Below are 26670 nucleotides of genomic sequence, written 5' to 3'. Positions count from 1 at the left end.
AAATTGGCCTGAACAGTGAGCGTGGTGCCAAGCAAGGTGCCTTATGCAGGCAGCTTGATCAAGTCACGGGTTGTGCAGCCTCGCTCAGGGCAGGGCAACAGTTAAGAATGCCTTGCCTGCCCCTAAAGGCTCGTGGAGTTGGAATTGTGCATGTGGATACCATTATGGAAAATCCTGATTGAAAACAATGGGAGTTTGAGGTGCAGGGAGGGAGTGTGCTTCTGTAATATTTTATAGCTTTCATGCAGCTCTGTTCAGCTATAGCTTTTTGACTGCCAAATTTACTCCGAGTATAAAACTCTGTTACTATTTGAATGATTACTCTGCAGACGAATTTGGTGCTAGATTGTGTTTTAAATTGTGATGTTTTTATTCCCTTTTCTCCGCATAGCTAAAAGCAGCAGAATAAACAGGCAAGTAAGGCATATCAAATACAAATCAAAGGAAACAGAAGTCAAGAGGAAAGGAGTGGCCTTAGAATCAAAGCACAGGGTTAGGAGTTAGGAAATTTCAATTCTCAAGGCTTCCTGAATAAAGTCACTTTGCCTCTCTTGGCCACAGAAGGATATTCTTAATGACTCTGAACAGCATCTTACTGCACTTATCCTTCCTAGACTCACACATTTGACTGACTTTAGTCCTTGTAATAAGGAGGAGTTGACTCCCATTAACTGTGTGGGCGTCTGTGTGACTGAGGTCCTAGCTTCTTCAGTGTAAACAAGCTGTATTTCTCTACTGAAATTAAACAATCGAATCTCATCATTTAATTCGGGAACACTTGTTCTCAAAGTCTGCTGTGGGAGACGAGTGTGAGAAAGAATATCCCTTAGAAACTATGTGAACACCATGCTACTCAGGGGGAAGGTTGGGTTGTGGAGGGAGATTTCACATTCAGTGAGTGGATTTTGCTGGTAGGAGAACATGTTTTCACACGTGAGGAAGGTGCCTACCATTCCGAGCAAATATCTATCTGCAGTTTGCAACAGCTGGCAAGGACTTCAGATGGAAGTTGCAGTAGAAGTGTAAACCATTTTAAAGCAGCTGCGAACTTGTTACCCTGAACAAATTCATAAACTATTACTTTGGGCAGAAAAAAAAAAAATCCCCAAATTTTTTATTTACTATTGCAAAGAGGTGTAGGCAGATAAGGAAAGCACATTTGGGACGAGGCAAACGGTGCTTTCAAAATACCAGACACTGAAGCACACAGCGTGACATGCATTTCGTCTGCGCGTGTGCCCATGTCCACCCGTCCATCCCACCAGGTCACCACCGAAGGGCCACCACGGCGGGAGGTGACAGGTGGCCACCGACACTGAAGCACCCTGAAAGACCAGCCCAGGGGCACGGCGAGGCTCCGGGCGCCCTTCCTTCCCCTCAGGCGGGCTGTGTGGAGCGTCCAGCCAAGAGCCCTTCGCTTATTGCGAGCAGAGGACGGACAGACCCCGCGGCAACACCGCCCCGCCTCGCCCCGCCGCCCGGCCCGGGCGCCGGGAGAGCACCCAGCCGCCAGGGGGCAGCGGCCCGCGCATGCGCCGCCGCCGCCCGCGTCTACGGCGGGAGACGGGAAGGGAAGGAAGGGAGGGAGGGAGGGAGGGGGAGCGGGCGCTGCTGCGCCTGCGCGGCCGTTCCCGGGCAGCCCGGGCGGGGGGAGCTGAGCCTGTTCGAGCGGCGGGTGCGCGGTGGCGTGGCCGTGCAGGCGCCCGGCGCTGCGTGCCGCTCCGCGCCGCTGGGCATGGTGAGCAAGGGGCCGCTGCTGCGCCTGCTGACCGCCATCAACCGGAGGAGGATGAAGCTGCTCATGGGGCTCGCTTTCGTCGCCTATGTCGCCTGTAAGTGAGCGGGGGTGGGGGCGGGTCTGGCCCGGCCATTCATTGCCCGCTGACCGGGCGCCCCCGGCCCCCCGTGCCCTCCGCCGGCCGGGAGAGGACGGGGCGGCGGCTCCTCCCGCGCCCCGTTGTGCTGCCCGGTTGCGAGGCGCCGCAGCGCGGCAGCTGCCGCCCCGGCGGGGAAGGGGGCTCCCCGCGTCTCTGGGCGGGGGGCCGAGGGGTTCCCTCCTTTCCCCGCGTCCCCGAAACTTTCCCAAGTCCGGCGGGCAGCCGGCTAAGCCGTGCCGGAGGGCGCCCGCGGGGCCGCCGGGCGGGCCGTGCTGTGGCGGGGACGCCTGTCAGGCGGTTCTCCCCTGCCCCGCCGTGAGGGCTGCGCGGTGCGGCCCCCCCGTGTCCCCTCGGCGGCCCGTGAGGGGGTGCTCGCAGTGCGGGCGGCTTCCCCTCGGTGCCCCGCGGGAAGGGGCTCTGGGGTCTCGGCTGGCAGGCGGCCTCCGGGCCGAGCCCCGGGCGGGCGGGCTGCGGAGGCGGCCGGGCTGCGGAGGCGGCCGGGCCGAGGGGCTGAGGGGGAGCGGTGCGAGCCAGACGTGGCTGAAGGAGTCAAGTATTTCCGCAGCCGCTCCTCAGGCCGCTCTCCGTGTTGACCTGGTGGCTGCGTGAGCCGAGCCTGCGAGGAAGTTTTCCAGGGCAGGCCTCGTGTTTGGGTTTTGTAAAATCCCCTGCTGTCCTTTTCGGGGCTAAATAAACGTTTGTTTGTTTGTTAGCTCAGCACGTAGCTGGAGTCTTAAGAGCCTGAAGAGAGGCACAGAGGTATTTGGGAAACTCGTAGAATAACCACTGACAGCGATGTTTATGACTTCAGTTATTTAGGTGTGAGCCAAATAGAGTCTCAGATTTATAACGTTGTGCTGTCAGCTCTCTTGCCTTTCTTGTCCAAATTTTTCTGTTGCGTTTTTCATATTCATTTTCCTTTATGTTAGCCTGTTCTGTTTTTAGACTTAAGTAGATTTTATGTCGACAGTACATCATGAGGAAGGATCCTTGAAGCCTTGTCAGCCTAGCTAGGGACAAGTGATTCTCATGAGGCATCAAAACACGTGTAGGTGAGCTAGCTTTGGGGGGGATGAGTGTCTGCATCAGATCTAGGATCCTTGCTTTGCATTTGGGAGGGTGGAGAGGTACAACTCAAGTAATTTGGGAACAGGAGTGGTGTTTCCTACCCTAGAAACGCAACATAGGAGTTCCCGTTATTGCCATATGTTACTCTGTTTGCAGGACCTCATTTAGATACTGCTGTTATCAGTGAAGTTACGTGCCAACTCCGACTCCTAGTACAGTTTGTTCAAGTGACTTCAGGTTCCATGCGTACTGAAGCAGGGACAGCTTAATGTCTGTTCTTATTTTGAAAGGGTTTGATATTTTGCCAGGAGTGATACTTAATTTTGAAAACAAAGTTAATAGGCTGCTGTGAATATACTGGAATTGAGTGGCAATTGACATGGGACCTGGCTGCTGATTAGATTCTATGGACAGTAGTTGGTGTTTGCTGTCTAGCTTTGTGGGTAAAAGTTGGCCTTAAGGAAGGGAAAAACTGCCATATGTTTTTTTGCTGCCTGGCCTGAAAGTCATGGAAGTCTTCTTAATGCTTGTTTCTGCTTATTCTTTGGGTTTCAGAAAAAAATGGAGATGGAGACTGCAGGCCAATGTGGCAAAAAGTAGCTTGAAAAGGGAATGGGTTGGTGTCTGGTGGGAGTATTTTTTTTTGCAGATCTAATATGTGCTTTTCGATCTTTTGACTCATGGTAAAAAGTAGTGGAATCATTAGTTATGGCTCTGGTGTCTCCAATTTGGTATGATATGCTAGTGGTCTAATAGATTCTAGAGAGGCTATTTTTTGTGTTCTTTTCTGTGGAAGTGATTATGATGCCATCCCCCTATCCTAAAAGTGTACTCCCTGCGATATTACTGAATCATCACTGTGCTCTGGTTGCAGCCAGATAATGCCAGACTAAAATAGCATAGAATCTGAGAAAACCGAGCTACTGGTGTAGGTGTATGTGCTGGCACTTCTTACATTCCTTCTTTCTCAAGTACTCTCCAAATGACTAAGTGTTTTCAGGCTGTGCACCTCCTTTCCATGGACTTCCATTCAGTGCTAGTACATGGGGAATTGGATTTGAAGCACATTATGTTACAGGGAATGAAATATTTGGTGTGTACGTTATTTTTTTTTATGAACTAGGAGATAGGACTTTCTTGACAGTGCCATTTTGTCAGTGTGTGAAACCTCGAGAGAATGTTTAGAGGAGTATCTTTTCTAAAAAGTCTTATTTCATAAAAGGCTTCTGCCTTTGAATACAAATTTGTTACAAATGTGCCTGAAGAACTTCTCCATGAGAGTTTGCAAACTAGAGGAAGAGCTTATTAGAAGTGGTTGAAAGGCTCTCAGCTATCTCACTCTCAAGAGTCATTGAGCAGCTCTCTTGGTCGTTTTCCCAGCACAAGGTGATGGCCAGGCTGGCTTAGGTCTCCCTGCTCCACATTTCCCACCAGCATCCACACGGACTTAACGTTTCCGTGCTGTGCACCAGGTAAAGAAACTGGTCTGGATCCCCTTTCCAGGTTGTAACAGTTTGGCAGTGTGGGTGTGCAGAGAGCTGTTTTGGCCCAGGTGAGGAGGTGGCGCAGTGAAGTGGGCATCTGGGAGTGCTGTTGGCAGCGTTGCCGTCACGAGCTTTGCAGGTCTGCAGTTAGTGTTTCATCTAAGGAATCTTGTTGACTTTGGTTAAACTACCACCATGACATGAGGTGCACAGTCAGGCTTATGTTAAAGATACCTGGAACTCCTTTTTCAGACTTAACTGGTTTCCCTAGTGGCACTTGGAGTAAGAAGTATTCTTACTTTACGTCTGGGTTTGAATTAAATTAATATTTGATGTCTCATTTCTGTAAATCTGATTTCTATTAATTTTGTAAAAATCGTTGTTCACTTGAAACAGTGTGTTATGCATAGCTTGTATATTTAAAAATAGAACCTCAAAGGAGCATTTCTATGCAGCAGGCAGTTAAAAGCTGTTGTAACTTAAGCAACTGTTTCTTTGCAAAACCAAAGTGAACAGAATTTAAGTAACAGGTAAATGTACGTTATCTGTAGGCTTTAGGGGAAGGGGTGATTTTGTTCCCCATCACTCAAGTGATGAATCTGGAGATAGTGCTGTCAAAATAACCCTGTAATCTGGTATAAAGCCACTCAATTTTTTTTTTTTAATATCTATTTTTCAGAATTAGCTTAGTTGACTCACTTGCTGTGCTATCTCCTGTGAACATTGCATGGCTATATTGTGCTACATATAATGGGAAGTCTTGCTCAAATGTTTAATTTTCATTACCCTTTTAAAGAGACAAAACCTCCTGCTACATCTTTTCTCTGATTTACTCCCCAGCAAGATGCTGCAGCAGTGCTAGCCAAAGGAGAGAGGAGGCATGTGGAGGTGGACTGAAACAAATCCTTTCAGTCACAGGCTGCACTTACATCATCTTGAAGCCGTTGTTCTTAAGCTGTGGTTTCACATGAGGTGATTATAAACACAAGTGAAGTGGATTTAATCTATTTTTGTTGTCTGTAATGAGAAATGTAGACAGATCATAAAACAGTAACCAATTAAATAGATACTGTAAAAAAAAAATAAAAAAAAATCACAAGATTAGTAACTTATGTGCAGGCTGAGAGTTGTGGGTTTTTTTGTTTGTTTGGTTGGTTTTTGTTAAGCCCACCTGTTTGTGGGTTGGTATGTCAGTACATAGATGCCTTAAACTCATTCCCTTTGAAGTTTTAAATGTTTATTCAGCTTTATATAGGCATACTGCAGTGCTTTAGTGAGGCTATCTTTGTAGAATCAAGACCTTATTTAAGTTGTTGGAAATAACACTTTAAAATCTTGCTGCCAGGATTTAAATACCAGAGTTTGTCAATCTGCATTGTTTGCTTTAATCTTGGTGCTACTGTAAATAATCTACTGATGTCTTTGTATAACAAGGGAGTTGCATGTTCTCAATAAAAATAAAGTAGGAGCTCTATTTCTAGTAAAGTAGAACAGTTCTCTTTGCTCAGTTGTAGATCAGATAGTTCTCAGGAAGTATGTCAGTAGCCTTGTTCCTTTTCCAAGGGAAAAAAGAATTAATAGCAGGGTGCTGTCCTGAGATCCAAGATTAAGACCTTGTAACCTGTGTAAGATAAATTATAGTACAGCTACTAAAACAACTTAAAACCAAAATGTCAAAATAATGGGGGGGGAAGTACATCCTGCAGCATAGTGGCTTGATTTCTCCCAGCATTGAGAGTTTCCATGGTTGTTGTCCTTTGTTTTACAAGGTTAGCCATTTGTTTTTGTCAGACTTCTGTCAGCCACGAAGAATGTAATGTGCTCTTCTCAGAATATCAAGGTGTGAGTAAGATTTTTGGTTTGAATCTTACCAGTCCCTTCCATGTTGCTTGTCTTGCACATGTTCAAAATGTAAGGTATAACCTTTGACTTTTCATAATAGAAAAGTAGCTGCAAAAAGTAGCTGTGAGTTTGGTCCTGTCCTATTGCTTCAGGCTGTCTGAAAGTTACTCAGCACTGCTGTGGGAGAATATTAGAAGTCTTCCTTCTCCAGCTGTTTTACAACTAGACAGCTGGATTGACTGGCCACGGAAGAGTTAGAAATGATTTGGTGTGACACCAGGCTCGCCTGCTTTTTGTGTTAGCATGCCATGGATTCTCCACCAAAAAAAAAACCCCAAACAAACAAAAACAATAACAACCAAAACAACAAAACCAAAATTGCTTGCTGGCTTTGTCCTGCAGAGCTACCTTTCATCTGTGGATTTATGCAAATGAGTTTACTGTCTTCAGCAGCTTCCAGTTCCCTGCTCGTCAGGCTTCCAACTAGCCATGGTCATGGAACTTATGACAATTTGTTCACGCTTCAGTTGAGTTTATCAGAAGTAGAGGGACTCCAACCCTGCTTCGCTAGCTGTGATGTTTTAAAACAATTCTTTGGCACCCTGAAGAAATTCACCCTTACAGTTCCCATCTTATCTCCATTTAATATTTGTCTTTAGTATTTGTCTTTAATATTTTATCTCCACTTATTATTTGTCTTACCTGTGGCATGTGCAGGAGGTGGTGCTGTAATCATTCTCTTCAAGGACATATACTCTTAGAGCTTTCCTCTTCTTGCTCCCCTATTTTTTTTGCAGTGGGGAAATCTTTCCCTATAATTTATATTGCTTGTGTCTTTTCTGTAAGGTGGGTCGACCAAAGCAGAGTTTAGTTGGAACTGATAGTTTTCAACTTTTGTGGACCCTAGGGAGGGAGAGATGGGGGTTACTGCACCAACTTACCTTTTTAAAAGGTAACTGGGAAAAGTGAGTTTGTTTTGGTCACAGTGCTGACCCTTGGAGCATGCTGTGAGTCTGCTGAAAGCAATCTTATCAGTCAACAAACTTTAAATGAACTGCTGAAAATAACCAATTTGAGTCATGACCCCTCATCTCATTGCCACCCTAATTTAAGTCATGTTACCTTGGGTGGCTGCTCAGTTTCTGGTGTTTGACATGCATGCCGGTGTGTCATCCTTACCTTGGGAGTGCAGAATATTCTCCACTTCTTTGAATTTCTTCAGAAATGTCCCAGAGTTCTGCCAGCTATGTCTGGGAAACAAAGGGAAGGTCAGGGGCTAATTTAAAGAAGACAATGCCCTCCCCCCGCTCCTTTTTTTTTTTTGGAGTGTTTTTTGTTGTTTGTTTGGGGTTTTTTTGTGTGTGTCATTTTGTTTTGGGTTGGTTTGATTTTTTTTTTTTAAAAGGTATTTAAAAGATCAGGGCTGCTGTCTACATCAGGGAGAGCATGGTTTGTATAAAACTGTGTATGATGTATTGCAGTTTTTGAGATAATAGTTCTGCTGCTTTCTCTGTCCTTCACTTGAAATAGGGAGATGTGTGGCCCTAACAGCAACACGTACAGGTCTGTTGGCTTAGAAGGTTTCTGTTGGTTTCTTTAACCTGCTGTGTTTCTTTAAAGCAAAGGGAGACAATGCTTTTCTCAACAAATTTTCTGCATTCAAATTAGCAGATCATGTTTATCTTGAGGTAGATGTCATTACATAGTTTTTCTCATCATCTGCTGCCGTTTAAGGAAAGTCAGGGTTTTCAGTTCTTTATTATTAAGTGAAAAGAGGACAGACACAGGGATGTTAGCAAGTTAGATTGCTTAGCCTTCAGATTGCCAGAGTAATTTTGACCCTATTCAGAATGTAATTATTACATAGTACTCCAGTAAGTCCTTCTGTTGTCTCCCTTGGGAACTCAAACCTTTTGTAGGCAGTCAACATATTTGTAAACCATCTTGTTGTTTCAGGCTAGTAAATTCAAAGCTAGAAAGTTTTACAAGGTCTAGGCCCACTCAAGCATATGTGGTGATGAAAATAGAAGATCTGTTTGGAACTTCGTAATTGTGATGGGTTATATGTGTTCCATTTTCTTGTAAATGTTGGATGTTTTTTCTGTTTGTAGTAACTAGTAACCTTGTGGCAGAATACAATGAATAGACAAAAATGGATGAATAGTGGTAAAGAATGTTAAGCTAAAGATACAAGGTAGGAAGGAGTACAAACACTGAACACAGAACTTTAAGAAAGGACTTAATGGAAGAGTTGCTAAGAATTTGCCATCTGGGAAACGAAGACCAGAGTTCAGCCATAAAGTGATGGTGCTAACTGAAATGTTAGAATAAGTATTCATGGTTGGCGTCCCATCCAGTATGAAGCTCCATTAAATCTTGTAAAGAAAGAAAATTTGCATAATATAGCTCACAGCTGTAGGAGTGTATACGTTTGCCATAGTTTAAGTGTATTTGTTCTTATGAGAAGGTACAAAAATGTTGTCCTAGTGAGTATGTTGCCTTTGTTTGCTAGGCGATGACTAGCTGATGGATTGACCTAGAGTGGTGCTGTTATCCAAGATGGAGAGAGAGCATCTTCCCCTTTAGAAAACACTGTATCCTGGTGTCTGGGGTACTTCCCATATGGGAAAAGCTACAGTTCTTATATGCTGCCTTTGATTGGGGGCAGGAACTTTACTCTTGAACAAGATGTCATTTCAGGAAATAAAACAGGAAGAACTGCTTGCCATACAGAAATCTGTATAGACATACTAGAGGAGTAGATTTTTTTTTTTTAAATATTCAAATTATTGTATGTTCCCCAAAGGCATAATCATAAACTTCACCCAGGAAGGTGATATTCTTTATTACAAAGTTATGATTAGTAATTGTATGTTGTTATCTCCACTAATACTGCAGCATACTCTCATCAGTATAATAATTTTCTAAAGCAAATGAACAAACTACTGGAATTACAGATAGGACACAATTGAAGGGGTTTTTTTTATTGTAGAATATAGGCTATAAAATGCAGTTTGAAATGCATTGGCCAAATCATAGAATGGTTTGAGTTGGAAGCAGCTGCAGTAAAGTCTCCCCAGAGCCTTCTCTTCTCCAGGCTGAGCAACCCCAACTCTCAACCTGTCCTCACAGCAGAGCTGTTCCAGCCCTCTGATCATTTCTGTGGCCTCCTCTGGCCCCTCTCCAACAGGTCCATGTCTTTCCTGTACTGAGGGCTCCAGAGCTGGATGCAGGACTCCAGGTGGGGTCTCACCAGAGCAGAGCAGGGGGGCAGAATCACCTCCCTCAACCTGCTGGCCACGCTCCTTTTGATGCAGCTCAGGATATGGTTGCCTTTCTGGGCTGCAAGCGCACATTGTCGGCTCATGTCCAAACTTTCATCCACCAATACCCCTAAGTCCTTCTCTGCAGGGCTGCTTTCAGTTCTTTCGTAACCCAGTCTGTACTGATACTGATGATTGCTCCAACCCATGTGCAGGACCTCGCACTTGGCCTTGTTGAGCTTCATGAGGTTCATATTTATCCACTCCTTAAGCCTGTCAGGGTCCCACTGTGTGGCATCTCTTCCCTCAATGCCACCCACTGAGCTTGGTGTCATCCACAAACTTGCTGAGGGTGCACTTGGTCCCACTGTCCATGTCATTACTAAAGATACTGAACAGTACTGGTCACAATAGAGACCCCTGAGGGACACCACTTGTCACTGATCTCCCTTTGGACATTGAGCCATCGACTGCAACTCTTTGAATGTGGCCACCCAACCAATTCCTTACCCATCGAACCCACCTCTCTCCAATTTAGCAACAAGAATGTTGTGTGGGAAATAATAGTTTGCTTTATATTATTAGATATCTAATTGAGATCTGCAAAATAATTAAATTAGGACTTCAATGTGTCTGTAATAATCAACTTTTTACGAACTCTCTTTGCCTGCTTTTCATTTTTGTCAAGCTTTCCTCTGGAGACAAAAAGCTTATTTTTACCAAGAGACTGAGCTGCTGAGTGACAATGGAGAGGCAGATTTAAGGGGAAAAAAACTCTTTTTGAATGACATTGTATCTCTGAAATAGGAGGTTTGGCTGAAGCAGTTCATTCTGGACGTTCAAAGCTTAAGGTTTTGATCTAGAAATTCAAGTTGCAATCATTTATCAGTTCATATGGTTCCTGCATGCTGTTTCTGTTGATAGTGAGATCTGTTTGAAACGAACATCATCTCATACTCTTTTTATTCTGAGGAGCAGAGGTTGTAAGGAGGGTGATACAGGGGAAAATTCCTGTATTTTCAGCTAAGTCTACTTAGACACAAGTTTGTGTAGAAGTTTCTTTAACTGAGTGTCTTGAAAATGCAAACAAAAGAAAATGGGAAAGAAAATTATTTTAAGAGAGATTACATCCATTTTGGTTGTAGTACAGTTGGATCTCTATGAGCGTCACAGTCTCACTTTTAAAAACAACTGTTTTAAAATGTATGTGATGCTGAAACTAATATTGTCACTAATCATTTCAGATTATGAGTGTTTATTACCATTGTGCCTTGTGATAATCTGTGATTTCATTTTAATGTCATTTGAAGAGAGCCAGAAATGAGAGATCATCCAGGGTAAAGGCACAGGCTTCCTTTGAGGTTCTGGTTTTTCCCACCTTCAGATAGCGATAGGGTTATTTTTCTGGTTCCCCAGCATGTTGTGGATGAGTTACTTAAGGCATGCAAGGGTCTCGGAGTAGTAATCTGTGTTTTATAGAAACCTACACAGTAAGTATTATTGCAGATGAGAGACTCAAAGGATGTTCAGGTGAAAACATACATCCTGTTCCTATATTGTGAGGATCTAGACGAATAACTTGCCTGCTATGAAGTACAGCCAAAGTCTGACTCTGATAGATAGGGAAGTGTCCATTTAATGGTGGGTGTTCAACAACAAATTGCTTGGGATTCCTGTTGTATTTTTAACCAATTTCTTGGTGGCGTGTGTTTTGTTTTGTTGTTGTTGTTTTAACAAGCCAATCCTGCCTGCAGGAGGTATCCAAAGGATAGTTCTTGGAATGCTGCCTTGCTGGAAGGAGCCCAGTCATCGTACTGCTCTGCATGCGGCATAATTTCAGAAACAATCTTCTCTAGGTAACTGAACAAACCTTTAAATTTCCAGGAATATAAATATATTCAGTAGAAAGGAAACCATTCTTTACTTGGCTGTGACTGATTTGTTGAAGGTAGTTTTGAGAAGTCTTGAAGAATCTATGATTTTACCATAAGTCTGTGCTTGCCAAATACGTGTAGCTTTATCTGTCAGATGCTGGAGGGAGAAGAAACAACAACAACAAAAGAACAATAAACCAAGCAAAAAAAAGGATTGGTGTTTTCTGAAAACCATGAGTGATTAATGTTTAGCTGGCAAAATGTAAATACCTCCTTAATAACAATACTGTGATTAAGACTTCAAGAAACAAATCTTATTTTTCTAAAAGTACAGCTCTTTATCGCTTTGTCCAAGGCACACGTCACTCTTCTCTGGAAGCTGTCATTTTAAAGTGTAATGTCTGTGGGAGTGATTAATGCCTCTGATGTATTTTTAATCTTCATGATACTTGCAATTAATCCTTGCAAAAACCCTACAATAAAAACAATTGTTGTCATTATTTTTTGGAAGGGATGCAGAGGGGAGAAAACATCCCAGAGCAGATAGAGTCAAAATAGGACTACCCCTTTCTCCTACAGAGCATTAAATTAGGCTTTCATGTGTCTCAGAACAATCCAGATATTCTGATCTCTTCCCTAATGGCAACTTATTATTACCCTAATCATCATTGGGTGAGGTTTACAAATAGTTTTTGAGAGAACAAGCAGAACCTCTACTACTTCTTCCTTGTACGTGAACATCTTAATTGTTTGTTACAAGTCATGCTTCTGTCTGTCTAGTCCAATTAATCATGAATTCTTCACTTGCACAGAGTTTCAGGAGATGGCAGGAAAACTCACTGTCCATGAATGCTCTCTAGTTGGATGAATAGCAAGTTCTTCACAGAGTATGTGGCTGGGGGGACGGGGGGGTGTGAGGGTGTTAAATCTCTAAGGTTTGAGAATTCGCATAAGGCTATTATCCTAGATAAATACTTTTTGACTTAAAAAATCTGGCTTTAGAGTTGGAATTTTTTTTTAATTGTGAGGTGCTCAGTTATGTTAGTGTTTGGTCAAATTGGGTCCATTAGGAGTTTGAAAACTCTGTGTAGTGCCTGATTCATGACCTTGCTGGTGTGGAAGCTTTTTTAACCATACAGGTCTGCAGCTTTTGGTGCCTGAACTTGGTGGACCTGTCAAAGGGCTTTATAGTACCTGTGAGGGTTTTCATCCTGGATTTAGACTTGTAATTCTACATTGTTCTGCTTGTGGATTTTGTCCCACTTGCCTTAATATGTTTCCGTCATTCAGAATAACTTTCCTGTCTGAATGTCAAACTGGCCTTGGCATAACCTTTAGGGCAAGGAAGTGACAAGTCAAGGAAATCCTCTGTTAAGCTGTAGTCATACTGCTGGTTCTGCAGGTGCGTAAGCCTGTTATATAAACGATTGTGTGATGTGCATTTAGAAAAACAAACAAAAAATCCACAATAACCTTAATTCCACTGGAGTGCAAAACCTTACCTCTAATTCCTTCAACCTTGATGCAAGCTGTATGTGAACACACAGTAGCCAGAGATCCTCCTTAGAATTGTGCATTCTGAATTCTTTGCGAGGGCAATTCAATCAAGAGGGTTTCTGCGACACCTCTCTGCATATGAGAGAGACTTCAGGGTTCTTCAAATCCGTCCATGTGGTATTTTCTGTCTGGTTCCTTTTGCAGTTTCATTCTTTTTTGCAGTGTAACAAAAATACGCTTCCTAGAAGTTTGATGGAAAGTCGTTGACTCCTGCAGAACCTGGATATCAATCATGGTGTTTCTAAAGTACATGAATGCCTTTCTGAGCTCCCCTTTCCCTGCTGTGGATACTGAGCACACACAGCATGTTTTCTGTGGGAAGCCGATTTCTTGTGCGCAATGTAGCTGCACTGTCTTCACTGCAGCAAAACTGGCAGAGTGGTATTTGTGGTGCAGCTGGCGACTCCTTTTTTTCATCAATTCCTCCTTCACCAACTAAGCCAGATGTTTCCTGCCACTGCATAAACAATGTGTTACATTATTTGTACGGGTTTCTGTAGTCCAGAAAAATAACTGATTTTAAGTATAGCTGAGTAATGTATAACTTGACAATTCTTTACCTGTAGTTGCCAGATTGCCATCATTCACTGGGAAAAAAATGGAGTTTTTCCATTAATGTTATCAAAAGTAATTCTAAAATCCTAGCCTGAGGGTAAATAACTTGAATTCAGCTTAGTGTTCAACACTGTGTCCCTTTTTTGCACTGAGAATTTACTTTACCTAATTAACATAAAACCCAGTGGTGTTTAAATTCAGTTGGATTTTACTGGTTATCTGTTCTGGTATAAAGCTTCCTTACCTTTTCCCCAGAAGACAACAGAGTTTTTGTGATACCACCATGATATCACAGTGCCCTCCTACAGTTTGCTTGATAGTCTGTTGTGAGTTCATTTGGGTTACTGTTTGAAGTACTCAGCGGTACTCAGTAGTTACACACGTTTCAGTAGCTGTGCCATCCCCTAAAGGGCGGAACAGCAGCTGTGTTACTGCATCCTCACTCCTGTCCTCGAGGTTCCTTTTCCTGGGTACCTTTCCTTTCTTCTCCTGTCAGGGAGGTGCCTGTGACTGCAGCAGCGTTTTTTGTTTTCATGCTTCTGTAGCACCTTGTTGTCCTCTTGAGATCGATAAGTAATAACCATGAAAATGTATGTGCAAAGCCTGAATCTAGGCAAAGTACTTCATTAGATGCTTGAGACCCAAAGCACAGCTTACAGAAACTGAGGGCACTTCAGAAGCTTTCTACATGTATGTTAACACTGCATATAACCTACTTCTCCCTCTGAAGATCCAGTGTAATTTGGATCCTTAGTTTGAGTCTTGTCTCTTAAAGAGCAATGACAGAATGATTTCTGTGGTGATATTCTGGGTATGTTTCCTGTGGTGTTTATTGTTGCAGAATCCCTTATGTAACTGTTCCCTATTAACCTTGTTTGTCTTGACGATCTGAAGTTGTCAGCTCTGTAGTGTAGCCTGGTTTATGGCTTCTTGGTTTTTTTTTTTCACTTTAAACTACATTCTGTGTCCTAGTTGAAAGTTAAAAGGAAAATCAGTGTTCTGATAGTCTTTGTGTAGTCACTTAACAGTTTCAAAAGATTTTTTTTTTTTAGTAGAAAATAAATTGAGCAGATGAATCTTTTTGCAAATACAGAGAAACAGCTGATATATGTTTGCTGTGCCATTTTATACTGCAGTTTGTCTTCCTTAGAACTTTTTTCCATAGAAACAATGTAATCAATGAGCCTTGTTTACTTAGTGAGGCATTTGGTTCTATTGCTTAGGTACCTTTTGTGTCTGCATAACAATTTATACATATTTAGAGAGAGAACACGTGTCCACAAGCACCTGCTACCTTTAATACAGGACTCTTGTGGCTCGTCTTTGGACTGGTGCAGCTGTCACCTGTAGTGGCCAGTCTTTTTACTCTTGTCAGTCTGCAGTTTCCAAATTGTGTGGTTCAGGTCTACAGGATTCCTTTCTTGCTCTTGCCATTTTTTTCAGTATCCCTAATAAACAAGTCCAGAGCTCTGATTTCTTTAATCTGGGTGCAGTGACGAATTGTAGTACAGAGAATTCTTGTATGTTTTGTTTATGTGATATAGTGTGGGGTTAATGACAGATAAGCATATCTGCTGACTTAGTGGTTAGATAATTCCAGGTGTGGACTGGAATAGTCTAGTCCTTTTTAATTGAATTTTATTTTCCTACTTTTTTATAGTCTCATGTAATCTCATCAGAATTCCTCCCATACTCTTAAACTGTGTGTTAGTCAATTGGTGTGTGTATATGTATCATGTATGTAACTTATTTAAATAATTTGTGGTGATTAACATACTTAATATTGTTTTAAATTCCTTCCGATGATAATAGGAAAAAATGACCTCACATACTATTATATGACACTGTAATGTTCTCTCTCTTCTTATTTCCAGCTGTATGGGGGAATTTCGTCAATATGAGGTAATGTATATAATTTTTGTTTAGAATATCCTTATCTAAAATAAAATTAACTTATCTTTCCCATCAACATGTATCACTGTATATAAAGTAGGTAGAAAACAGAACAGCAGCTCACTGTGTTGTTTGGATGGTTGCTAAGCAGCTGATAGTGGTTTTTACACAGAAGGTGTTCAGTCTCAAAAAGGGTTGTATGTCTGCTGCAAATCTCGCCCAGGATCTTAGTCACACTTCAGCATCTGCCTTTCTTTACACAAGTTCATATTCTGATTTTGTTTTTTTTCAGGCTAGTTGGTTGGCATAGCTGGACACATAGGCTTGGATTCTGTTTCTCTTCAGCACAGATCTGAGCATATCTCACTGACAATCCAGGCTTAAATATTGAAGACCAGCAGATCCTGGCTTGCCATAATTATGTTTCTGTACCTAAAATTGGAAATGTGGGTCTGAGGCTTTCTCCTCCTCCACAGTTAATTGGGAGAGAATCTGATGGTTTAACTACTGAAAAGCAAAAAAATCCTGCATTGTGCTAGAATTTTTGGCCTTAGAATAGGAAGGCATACTATCCATACGCAAAACATGCAGATTTTCACAGCATTCCTGCTTGCATGTGTGTGTTTGTCCTCTGGGAAAATTCACCAGAAAGACACAACTGAAAAAGAAAGCGAAGAGAATCTGGTGTGTTCCTACAACAGTGGAAACAGTGTGTTCCTACAACAAAGTCTTTATGCACAGAAGACAAAATATTTTGCTGTGTTCTTTTGTTAGTAAAGGGTTTTGGTACTCTGTTGGTACTCTGTTACCATTCTTAGCAGCACAGAGTAAAGAAAGTTTGAGGCAAAGTGAGATAAATAATGAATTTTCTGTGGGCTCTGATTCACCCAGGACAGCTTACCCTGGGATCTGTTCCTACCCCAAGTTGTCCACTTCTCCTGGAGTTTCCCACCCTTGCTACAAAGAGTTTTCAGCTGTTAGGCAAACAGCTGCTGAGCTGCTGCAGCTTCCAGATAGAGGTATCATTTAGATGACCATGTTAGCATGACCAGCAAACTGTGGCAGTTTAGCAGCTGTCACATGAGCAGCTGAGCATTTCCAAAGGAAGCACAAGAACCTCAGAGAGGGGTTCGAGGAGGGCAAGTGAACGTGGGATCTAGTGTATTTTTTCCCTGATAAGCTGTTCTTAAAAATTATGTAATCAGCTGCATCTGACTTCTTCTGTGAGGTGCCCATTACAGAGCTACCGAGGGGGAAGACTTTATTTATGAAGGTCTGATGTTTGTCCTCAGCCAATAAGTTTGTCTTTGTTAGGAGGAAGAGCTCATTAAAAACTAAACTGCACAGCACCAGTCCTTAAGTTCCAGGATTTGTGAATAAACAATTGTAGGAATCATTTTTGAGGGGTCGTTTGAATATTCTGAGAGGTTTTGCAAATTTTCCTTGCTCATTTAGCAGAGAGGAAGGCTATGTATTTCACAGATTTTTCACACAGCTTTTTGTAAATTTCCGTTATTTGGGAAAACACTTGAAAAATTCACGAGAATTACTTAATATTGCTTCCTTATAGTTAATTCATACTGTGTTAACTAGAGGGGTTTTATTTGCCACTGTTACAATAAATTACAATTTGTTTTGAAAAAATTGTTCAGGTTCTGTGTGTCTTAGTGTAGGAATTTACTGCACTGTTTACTGCTACAACAAAACGAATCTGGTCAAAAAGATTTTTGCCTCAGTAATAGACTAAACTGACTCTTTAGTAGGAGTTTTGCAGAGGGATATGAAGGGAGTCATTGCTCTAACAGTGTGGTATATATACATCTGCTTAACAAAGGATCTTCTGTTTCTCTAGGTGTAATGACTTCAGGTCCCAAGTAAAGGCGCTCTGTTTTATTTGAAAGAACTCCACTTTATGTTGGCTACCCATGAATCCTCTAGTATGCAAAAACTTACTACTGTAAGATAAATAATTCCCCTTTCAGGAGGTTTAAGTGAAAAAAGAAATTATGCAAACTTAAGGAAAATTGTTTAGACTAGATAGAGGAGGTAAAGTTTAAAAATACATATTCTACACTTGTAGAAGTGTACTCAAAGAACAAACACAACTAACTGAGATACTTTGCATAATTACATGCTGAATGAGACCACTCAGATTTGTGCAATTTCTTGGAGAATATGATGTTTTCACAAGTTACCTTTACATCCTTCATCCTTCAGTGTATAAGCTTGACTTCATTTCAAACAAGTAGCATTTGTGTGCTGAGTCAGTATTGCCCATCAGATGATTACTTAAGTTTTGGTATAAGATGGTTTTTTCCTTGATTTTATGAAAGTTCATAGTCAAAGCTAGACACATTTGCCCTTCTCTCTTTTTGGTTGAAATTACAGTTATAGTTGTGGCATCAAGGGAAAACACTTTTTTTTTAGCATGTTTGTAGCATGTTTGTAGCATGGAGACCCTAAAAAGATGTCTTAGGCATTTGCATAGTAAAGCTACACTCAAAACTATTTCTGCTGACCCTACTGTAGTGCAGTGATTAGACACTTTTCTATGATGAAGTTCATTTTCTCTGTACAATGAGTGTCATCTTTATTATCATCTCTCTTTCCTGTGGGCTTGGTTCAGTTTCTGCCAAACTTGGTGACAAGACTAGCTAATTTCAATGGGAATTGGGCCATCTGCTTTCATTTGCTCTGAGTATGTCTTTGAAATAATACTAACTTGGGATACTTTGAAGATAGTGTTTTAACAGGAGATGCATGATGCAAGTGCAGTGGACCAGCTGTTGCTTAGGTATGAATTATGTTTTTTCTTTTCTTGCCAACAGGTCTCTTCAAGAAAATGGGGATCAGAAGGTGGAAAGTAAAATAGAGGAGGTTAGTTTGCTAATAGTTGCAGTCTGTTTTGTTTTGAGGACTCATTTCACTCGTTTCATATTGAAAGGGTGTATTTAGTATCTCATTACTCTCCATTCCACTAAAACCATTCAAAGTGTTGGATTTCTGTCTGTACGTAAGTTTTTGAACTGTTTCTCATTACAGTGGAGTTTCTAACATAGATCTGTGACTCTTATTTAATTTTTTTCCCTCTAAACCTTTCTTGAAAGCAATAGCTCTACTGCCTGCTTTTGCAGAGACTGTGGTAGATTCCTCCTGAGCACTGGTTTTTTGTTACTAGATGGACATAAACAAATTCTTTCTTCTGTCACCCTTACAAAATGTTAAGTGTATACGTTTCATTAGAAACTTGAAACCTCCCCATAATGCTTTGCTTTGTTCTGAACTAATGAGCAAAAATAGCTGTGTTTGTGGTTGGGGATAGTGTGTTCTACCAATGCTTTAAGCACAAGTCTTGGCAATTTCTGGAGTAGGCATATAGGTATTGAACACACTGGTGGTTCGGAACTTCTGTACCAATACCTCTGAATTTCCGTTTCACTACAGTTTATTGTGAAATATTAAGAATGTGTGCAACAGATCTTTCTCCAGATGCTTTAGGCTTCCAGCCTAGTAACAATAAAACAAATAATTTAATAGATAACTAAAGCTGTTAAGGTCAATACCCCTTGTGTGGGTGTGTGACCATACTGGTCTAGTCTGGTGTACCCGGTGTCTTGTGTTCCAGCAGGTTTATATAGCAAGAGTTCCTCTGGACACAGCAAGAAGCCTTCTGAAATTGCTTAAAATAAATTGAAAGGTTGTGTTCTTAGTTCATGTCTTTTTCATACCTCTTTTTTTTTTTTTTTTCTGAAGAATCTGGTAAACATTGCAACAAGCGTTCTGAAAATCCCAGTTGTTTAACAATAGTCAAATGCATGAAAATCAGTGGGTAGATCAGAATTACTATAAGCTGTGAAAAGTTGCACATATCTGGATCTTGGTTTTAAAGCTTTAGTTGTACAGTATCTTGAACCATCAGAATAAGTAAACTTTCAAGAACTATTTGCTGCTTCATAGAGCTAAACGTTTAATGAATATAAATGACATTGCTGTATATCTTCTTAACATGAATACGCAACTTGTTTCAGTTCACGAAGTTCCCGAATTTTCTACCTCTAACCAGCAGTATTTGTACAAAACTAATTAATGGTAGTTGGTGATGTATTGCTATATAGTACCAGTTCAAGTGATAACTCTCCAGTAGCTTTCAACTATGACCCTAGATGGTAAATTTTGTGACAAGGTTTTTTGTAAACTTAAAAACAAGAGTTCAGAGACATGTTGAAATTTGACAGGACTGTTAGAAATTTGTGTCCTGTGATAACCTGAAACGGATGCTGACTGAAATGATTCTCTCCTTCAAAGCAGTGAAAATGCAAACAGCAGCTGTAGTAGGAACGCTATATTTTCTAACAAATTTCTTTTTATTAATATTTTTTAAAGCCTAGATATACTCTCAAATCATGATGTAAACCATATCTTAGATTTTTAAACATGATGTTTCTTTAAATTCATATACCACATTCTGAGAGAATTACAGCCTTTGCACTGGAGCCAATGCCTCTATTTCTGTGTCTGTGTAGTCTTAAGTGTGTGTGTCTGCTGTCCATTTAAATAGTTGAGGTTTACTGACTGTCCTATTTTGCTGTTGGTCAATAGAGATTGCTTTTGACAACCTCAGGCAAGCCACTTGTGACTTCACTTTGCCAAACATGAATCATAACATCAGATGTTCTTATCAACAAGGCTGTGGTACTCATAACCTTGAGGTGTTTTGTTTTCAGTGGTAAGCAAGGGGATTTCACACTGCCCTAGGTAACTTGATTTTTGGTGAAAAACGTTCAGTGACTTTTTGACAGAAAGGATTCTTTAAGAGACAAGTTTATTGGAGTGTCTTCAGTGAAGCTCTCCATAGGAGACTGTTTGCCATGATTTTTGCTCTGAAGTAACTTCCTATATGCATGTTTTGTGATGTGAACCTTGTTCTGTTCTTCAAAGATTAAATGTTATTCCTTTACTTTAGGCTGTTGCACCTCTAAGGGAGAAAATCAAAGATCTAGAAAAAAGGTATGTCTTTTTCACTAAATTTGGGAAGCAGTTAAAAGGCAGTTTTTGTTTGTATTGATCAATTCTGTAGTTGTAGACTTGAGATAAATGTTTTGTGTCTACAGTCAGTGCCTTTGGATTTTTATTGTATCTAAGTGAGGATGGGACCTTGGATGCTGGAAAACATTAATGCTTAAGGTATTCAGGTTGATTAATCCCACTAAAGTAAACTGGGAGGGCTGGATTTTTGTGAAGTTCGAATCCTGTGGAGGAATTTGCAGTTCTGAGTCCAGCTGGTGAATGGATTACCATGGTTTAGTAAGTCAAACTGAGATGTGTGCTAAAATGTATTAGTTTCAACTTCAGGATACTGAAAATATGTTTCACCTCACATTTCCCACACTTACGATCAGTTACCATGATTCAGCTAATGTGCAGTGATTTGCCTGTAAATCTTAGTCTGTGCATGTGCTTTGGATGAGCTCAAGTGATTCACTCCTCTCAGGATTTATAAGGGAATGTGATACCTTGGATTAAACTGGATGATGCAATTGAGCAAAAGCAGACAAGTTTTTTGATGGCCTGCAGTTATTAAATATGTGCTGTACTTCCACAAGCACCTTAAATTGTCAAAGTTGTTAGAAAAAGAAAAAAAAAATCCGAGCTTGATCCACTTACCCCTGGCTGCTTGTGTCTACCCTTCCACAATGTTTCCTCACTGTCGTGCCAGCAGAACCACTTGAGTGCTGCTCGTGAGTGAGCTGCATGGGGAAACCAGGCATTTCAGGCTCCTTGCAAATAACTCCCTCACTCCCCAGCCTGGTTCCCTTTCTGCCAGATCAGTTCTCCTGTCTGACTGTCCTCATGGGCAGATGCTTTTCATCACAAAATAAGGTCTGGAATAGGGGTGGGAATTGGCAGCTCTGACAAGGATACTGCTGCTTTTGACAGTGATACTGTTTCACAGGTGACACTGTCCGTATCGCAAACAAACAGCTAATCGAGAATGCTGCATTGCAAAGGGCCAAGTCTGGACTTAGCCAAGCAGTGCCAGTGAGCCTGGATGGTTATGTGTGGCGTACTGGTGGCTGTGTGCTGTTCCTCTGGAGAGGCGGGGGCAGGATCCCACTGCTCTCGGCCAGAGGTATGCTCAACACCCACAGTGTTTTGGTGTTTCGAGTTTTGGCTTGCCGGTGAGCCACTGCCCCTTCTTCTCCCACCTCTTCTGTGCCATAAAAAAAAAATAATCAGTTCTGGTTTTTTATAATTGATTTGAAAAATTCAGGGACCTGCCACATGCAGTTTGTTTCAGTGACAATACTGGTCTTATTGCTCACCTCTTAATATACACATGAACTTTGTGGATCGAATTAGGTGATGTATTTGCAACATGAAACAGATTGTGGATTGTGCATATGATACTGCCATCATACCAATTATAATGGTCAAATTACAGAGTAAGGATTTTGTGTTCAGGTGAAATGGTGTCCTGCCTCCGTTCAATTGACTTATTTTATCTTTATTGATAGCCCAGTATATCTTCAGCTGCAGTTGTTGGTAATTCAGGTATTTCCTTCTGCTATTCACAGAGGACCTTTCTGGAAGCGTATCCTGATTGGCCCTTTTTTATAATTGTTATATTTTTCCAAATGGGCAGTGAGTTGTTGGGTAGAACTGTTAAGTTAAAACTTCTTCCAGGAGCCATCTAAATGCTCTTTTCTTTTTGAGTAGAGTTTGCAGAGTATTGATGAGTCTTGCTTCAAATACCTAGCAATGAGAAGAAAGAATCAAAGTGGTTTTTTACTTTCACAAAATGTGAGCTTATGGGATATTACGGCCCATATCAAAATATGGGCTCTTATTGCTGTTGGGTTTTTCAAATAATGTAGCAATTTGCCTCTTCTGGTTCAACTGCATGTGGGTCATTGCAATTAATAATTTTTGAATTTTATATCTGTGTAAAGTGACAGTAAATTACTACTCACTGTCAGATACCTGAAGGCTGATCCTGTTTGCAAAGCTTACTCACCAGTGTCAAATGTTTTTGGTTTTTTTTTTAATACCTCATAAGCTGATAAAACCTGAACACAAGCCATCGTCATGCTTTTGGGGAAGCAGGGAAGACAAGAATTCCTTAATGCTAGTCTCATGACAAGAGATTGTTTAGCTGAAGCTAAAGTTGGAAAGCTTTTATTAATAATTTGCACAGCAAAGTCATTGTTGTGTATTAATCAACACAAGCATTAGGTCAAGATCACAGAATCACAGAATGTTAGGGATTGGACGGGACCTCGAAAGATCATCTAGTCCAATCCCCCCGCCAGAGCAGGAACACCTAGGTGAGGTTACACAGGAAGGTGTCCAGGCGGGTTTTGAATGTCTCCAGAGAAGGAGACTCCACAAGCTCCCTGGGCAGCCTGTTCCAGTGTTCCGTCACCCTCACTGAGAAGAAGTTTCTTCTCAAATTTAAGTGGAACCTCTTGTGTTCCAGCTTGAACCCATTACCCCTTGTCTTACTGTTGGTTGTCACCAAGAAGAGCCTGGCTCCATCCTCGTGACACCCACCCTTTATATATTTCTAAACATACATGAGGTCACCCCTCAGTCTCCTCCAAGCTAAAGAGACCCAGCTCCCTCAGCCTTTCCTCATAAGGGAGATGTTCCACTCCCTTAATCATCTTTGTTGCTCTGTGCTGGGCTCTCTCCAGCAGTTCCCTGTCCTTCCTGAACTGAGGGGCAAGATAAACTTACTGTTGTTGCCAAAAGATGAGCATTCAGCTGGATCAGTTCCAGACTCCTGCCCATTGCCTCTAAGCCAGCAGTGGTGCAATGGAAGGAGCAAAAATGGTTGGGAAGTCCCTTTGGCAGCAGTAGACTCCACGCTGAATTAATGTGACTTTAAAATAGTGGTCTTAAAAATGGAGGAGACTGACCTTTACCTTGCATCAAGTTATTTGGCGCTTTTTTTTTCTTAACTCTATTAACCTCTTGCTGTTATTGGTGGACTTGCCCTTCTCTCACAGGAAGGTTGTTTTACATGTCTGTGTTACACTTACACACTGCTGTTTCTCATTGCTTCGGCTTAAATCAAAGAAATACGGTTACTGTTAGTGACTCATGTAGTGATAAAAAGCAAGTGTAGGTAGTTTCTTATTTCAGTCATCCTGTATGCGTAACATTGGAAGATTCTGCTGCCATATTTCTCCTCTTCAGGAAACTCAAAACGGGCTTTCACTCAGGGACGGAAAGTTGACACAAGTACAGGAGCATCTGTGCTTTGCCTCTGAAGAATTTCTGTAGAGCCAGTACTGCAGGTTAGAAGCAGAGGAGGTGCTTCCAGATCAGAGATGTAGAGGCAGTTCAATCAGAGTCTGTTTGTGAGTAGAATGGAAAATGTCGATGTGAACTCTTGCCACATACAGCCCCTGCGTGTTACATCCAATTGTATCTCTAGCGTGTGGACTTACTGGAGGAATAGAGCAACCTGAGTTTGATTTCTGTCCAGTGTCACATTGATATTTAGTTAAGAAAAACCTGAGCTGTTAAAATATTGCCAATACTATAATGGTACTTATAGGAATAAATAAAATAAAATTCACACCACCTTTCACACCTTCTTTTGAAGGAGTTTGTTGCTAAATGCAGAATGCATGCTGGTAGGGAGAAAAAGAAGTGATATAAGTCTATGTCCATTAAATCATTTGAGGCTCTGAGCATCAGTTTTAAGCTTGAAAGAGCACCTAAGGTTTGTATATCACATAATTTTATTTTAGGATGGTTTAGTTTGAGTTCCTGTAAAGAAGGTGGTGCAAAAAAATATAAGTCAAAGTAGCTTGAAGACCATCAAAACAATGGCATTCTAGCTGAAGAAAATTAAGATTCACTTTCATACTGAATAAGCTCTCTGGTAAAAAATGTTGAAGTATCTTAGGAAGAGTTTCTTCGACATTCTGATTGTAAACTTTACATTGATTATTGTGAAACTTTAAGGACAATTAAATCTTTAAACTTCACATTGAAACTTTAAGGAGAATTGCTTGAAGTCAATGCGGTAAGTCAAGATAACTTGCTTTCTTTTCCAGAACTTGTTTGCTTTTTAAAACTTAAAAAAAAAGTTCATGTTTTATTGTTTTATTCTCTTGTGATGTCATGTCTGGCACCAGCAGAAGCTCCCAAAAGATAGAAACCAGGTGATTCATTTGAGAAAATCAATTAAGCAGAAATTTTAAAAGCACTTTTTGCAGATCAATTTTGCTATTTTTCACAGTGCTTTTACAATGCATAGGCATGTTCTTATGTTGGCCAAGATCCTTCTTCAGAAAAAAGGAGTAAACGTACCCTTAGTAGAACTTCAAAAATGGGAGGTTGTCAGAGTAGGTTTTCGTATTTCAAAGACAGATATGTGAAAGAAGAAGCAAGGCTGAAACTTAACACGGTTTTTCTTCTTTGTTTTGAAATGTTCTGTAGTTTCACCCAGAAATATCCACCAGTGAAATTTTTGTCAGAAAAGGATCGTAAAAGAATCCTGGTAAGTTGCTATTTACTTGGGGATTATTTTGGGGAAATAAAAAATGTTCTGTGGATTGTAATCAGTCTTGTAAGATTAACTAAAGACATAAGCAGGAATAAAGTGAATTACCTTGGATGTCGTATGTGTTGCACAGAGTTTAGAGTAGTGCTTCACTTACTCTGATGTTCTCAGACTCAGCATATTGATAGTAGACTTGGGCTCTGGTTTGGAGGTTTGGCTTGCCAATTAAGCTTCTGTTCTCTGCTTGCAGCATCTCAGGAGTGCATTGCCAAAGGGTCTTTGTATCTGCTCCCAGGTGGCTTAAACTTGCAGAGACTGGGAAACATTTTAGGCACATCTTGACAGAAAGCTCGTGTGACAGAATTAGACAAAATCTAGTCATAAGGCTAGAAAAGTAGCTACTCTGCAGCACTCTTCAGAAGGACCAGTTAATGAGGCTGAGAGAATGTTCATCTCTATTATCTTCTGTGTTGTTTTTGATATTTTGAACCATCACAGGTGATTCAAGGTGAAAGAGGAAGGAAGGTTAAGTCAGGACAAGGAGTCATCCAAGGCATTCTTAAATGTCAGCTTTCCGGTTTTGTCTACAAACACTTGAAGTTAGATGTGTCCTTATCTTTTTTTTGTTTCTCTTTGTCCTAGGGGAAAAAAATGTCCACACATTTTGAAGAGGCAGAGAAACTATAGCTACTTAAGATCTGTAAATACAGAATTTCTGCCTCTGTAGTAGAGAGCAGAGTCTGGGACAAATCCTTGCTAAAGTGCCTAACTTATCTGCTGTTTTGCTTTGCTTTGACTCTTCAAAATTTTGAAGAAAAACATTGAAAAGACACAATAAAAAAAAGCAAATTTTGTTTTTACCGCGTTGTTAGTAGTCTCCAATGCTATTGCAAAACTTTATAAAGAATGTTATGAAATTAGCTTAGTTCTTCGGTGTTATTCCCTCATTTTTGTGACAGTCTGAAGGAGATAGGCCTGTAGGCTTCCTGTTCCCTTGTTGAATATGGAAGGTACACTGAGGAAAATATCAGAGACAGGCTTAATTCTGAAAATTCCTAAATCATGTGCTCATGTGTCCAAGTGTAATAAAGTTACCTTAAAGTTACCTCATATTTTTTGTGTAAGCAAGAAGAAACTTTCAAAAAAAAGTATTGGTGGTGCAAGCTGTTAATAGGTTAGGAAACTCTTAATACTAACTTTGAAACTTTGCTTCTTAAAGATACTGGAAATTTTGATGAAGTCTGTTTCTTCCACAGTGATGGCAAATAGTTGGAATACGGGGTGTTTTCCAGTGACCTAGAGGTGAATAGCTATTTGGTGTCTGCATATTTTGTGGAGTTTGAATCAGTGAAGAAAAAGCTGACCAAAAGAATCAGCGAGTTGTTCAGTCGTTTCTTCTCCGTCATGGCTGGTGACTAGTTCAGTGGGAACTCAGATGGGCTTCCACAAGCCTCCTGCCCATATGGGCAGTTTCATTCTGTTATAATTGGATGTTGCTGTCGTAATCCTTCAGGGAAAATTTTATTTTGAGTAGCTGAAGTCAGTACTCATGTAGACTTTGCATGACATGTTGAAATTTCTTAGCAGTAAACACAAGACTTAGACTTCAGTAAAGCCTTTGACTCCGTATCCCACAGCATTCTTCTGGAGAAGCTGGCAGCTCCTGGCCTGGATGGGTGTACTCTGTGATGGATAAAGAACTGGCTGGATGGCCGGGCCCAAAGAGCTGTGGTGAATGGA

The 26670-nt window shown here is 41.1% G+C and overlaps 1 protein-coding gene across 3 annotated transcripts in view; it reads left to right on the top strand.

Annotated features, from left to right (window-relative positions):
* The first annotated feature begins 1647 nt into the window (after window positions 1-1647).
* Window positions 1648-26670, top strand: part of UXS1 (UDP-glucuronate decarboxylase 1) — a 64398-nt gene continuing 39375 nt past the window's right edge. Inside the window, exons 1-5 of one of the 3 annotated variants that reach the window (XM_065634280.1) lie at window positions 1656-1832; window positions 15395-15422; window positions 18242-18290; window positions 20377-20420; window positions 24867-24927. In XM_065634280.1, coding sequence (XP_065490352.1) covers window positions 1736-1832; window positions 15395-15422; window positions 18242-18290; window positions 20377-20420; window positions 24867-24927 — 279 coding nt within the window. In that variant the 5' untranslated portion in view covers window positions 1656-1735. Of the gene's footprint in view, window positions 1833-15394; window positions 15423-18241; window positions 18291-20376; window positions 20421-24866; window positions 24928-26670 lie in introns of those variants that run through there. The other 2 variants (XM_065634304.1, XM_065634295.1) reach the window with 2 other exon arrangements.

Source organism: Caloenas nicobarica, chromosome 1 (assembly GCF_036013445.1).
Source record: "Caloenas nicobarica isolate bCalNic1 chromosome 1, bCalNic1.hap1, whole genome shotgun sequence".
NCBI lineage: Eukaryota > Metazoa > Chordata > Aves > Columbiformes > Columbidae > Caloenas > Caloenas nicobarica.
This window is presented reverse-complemented; position numbering and strand designations above follow the sequence as displayed.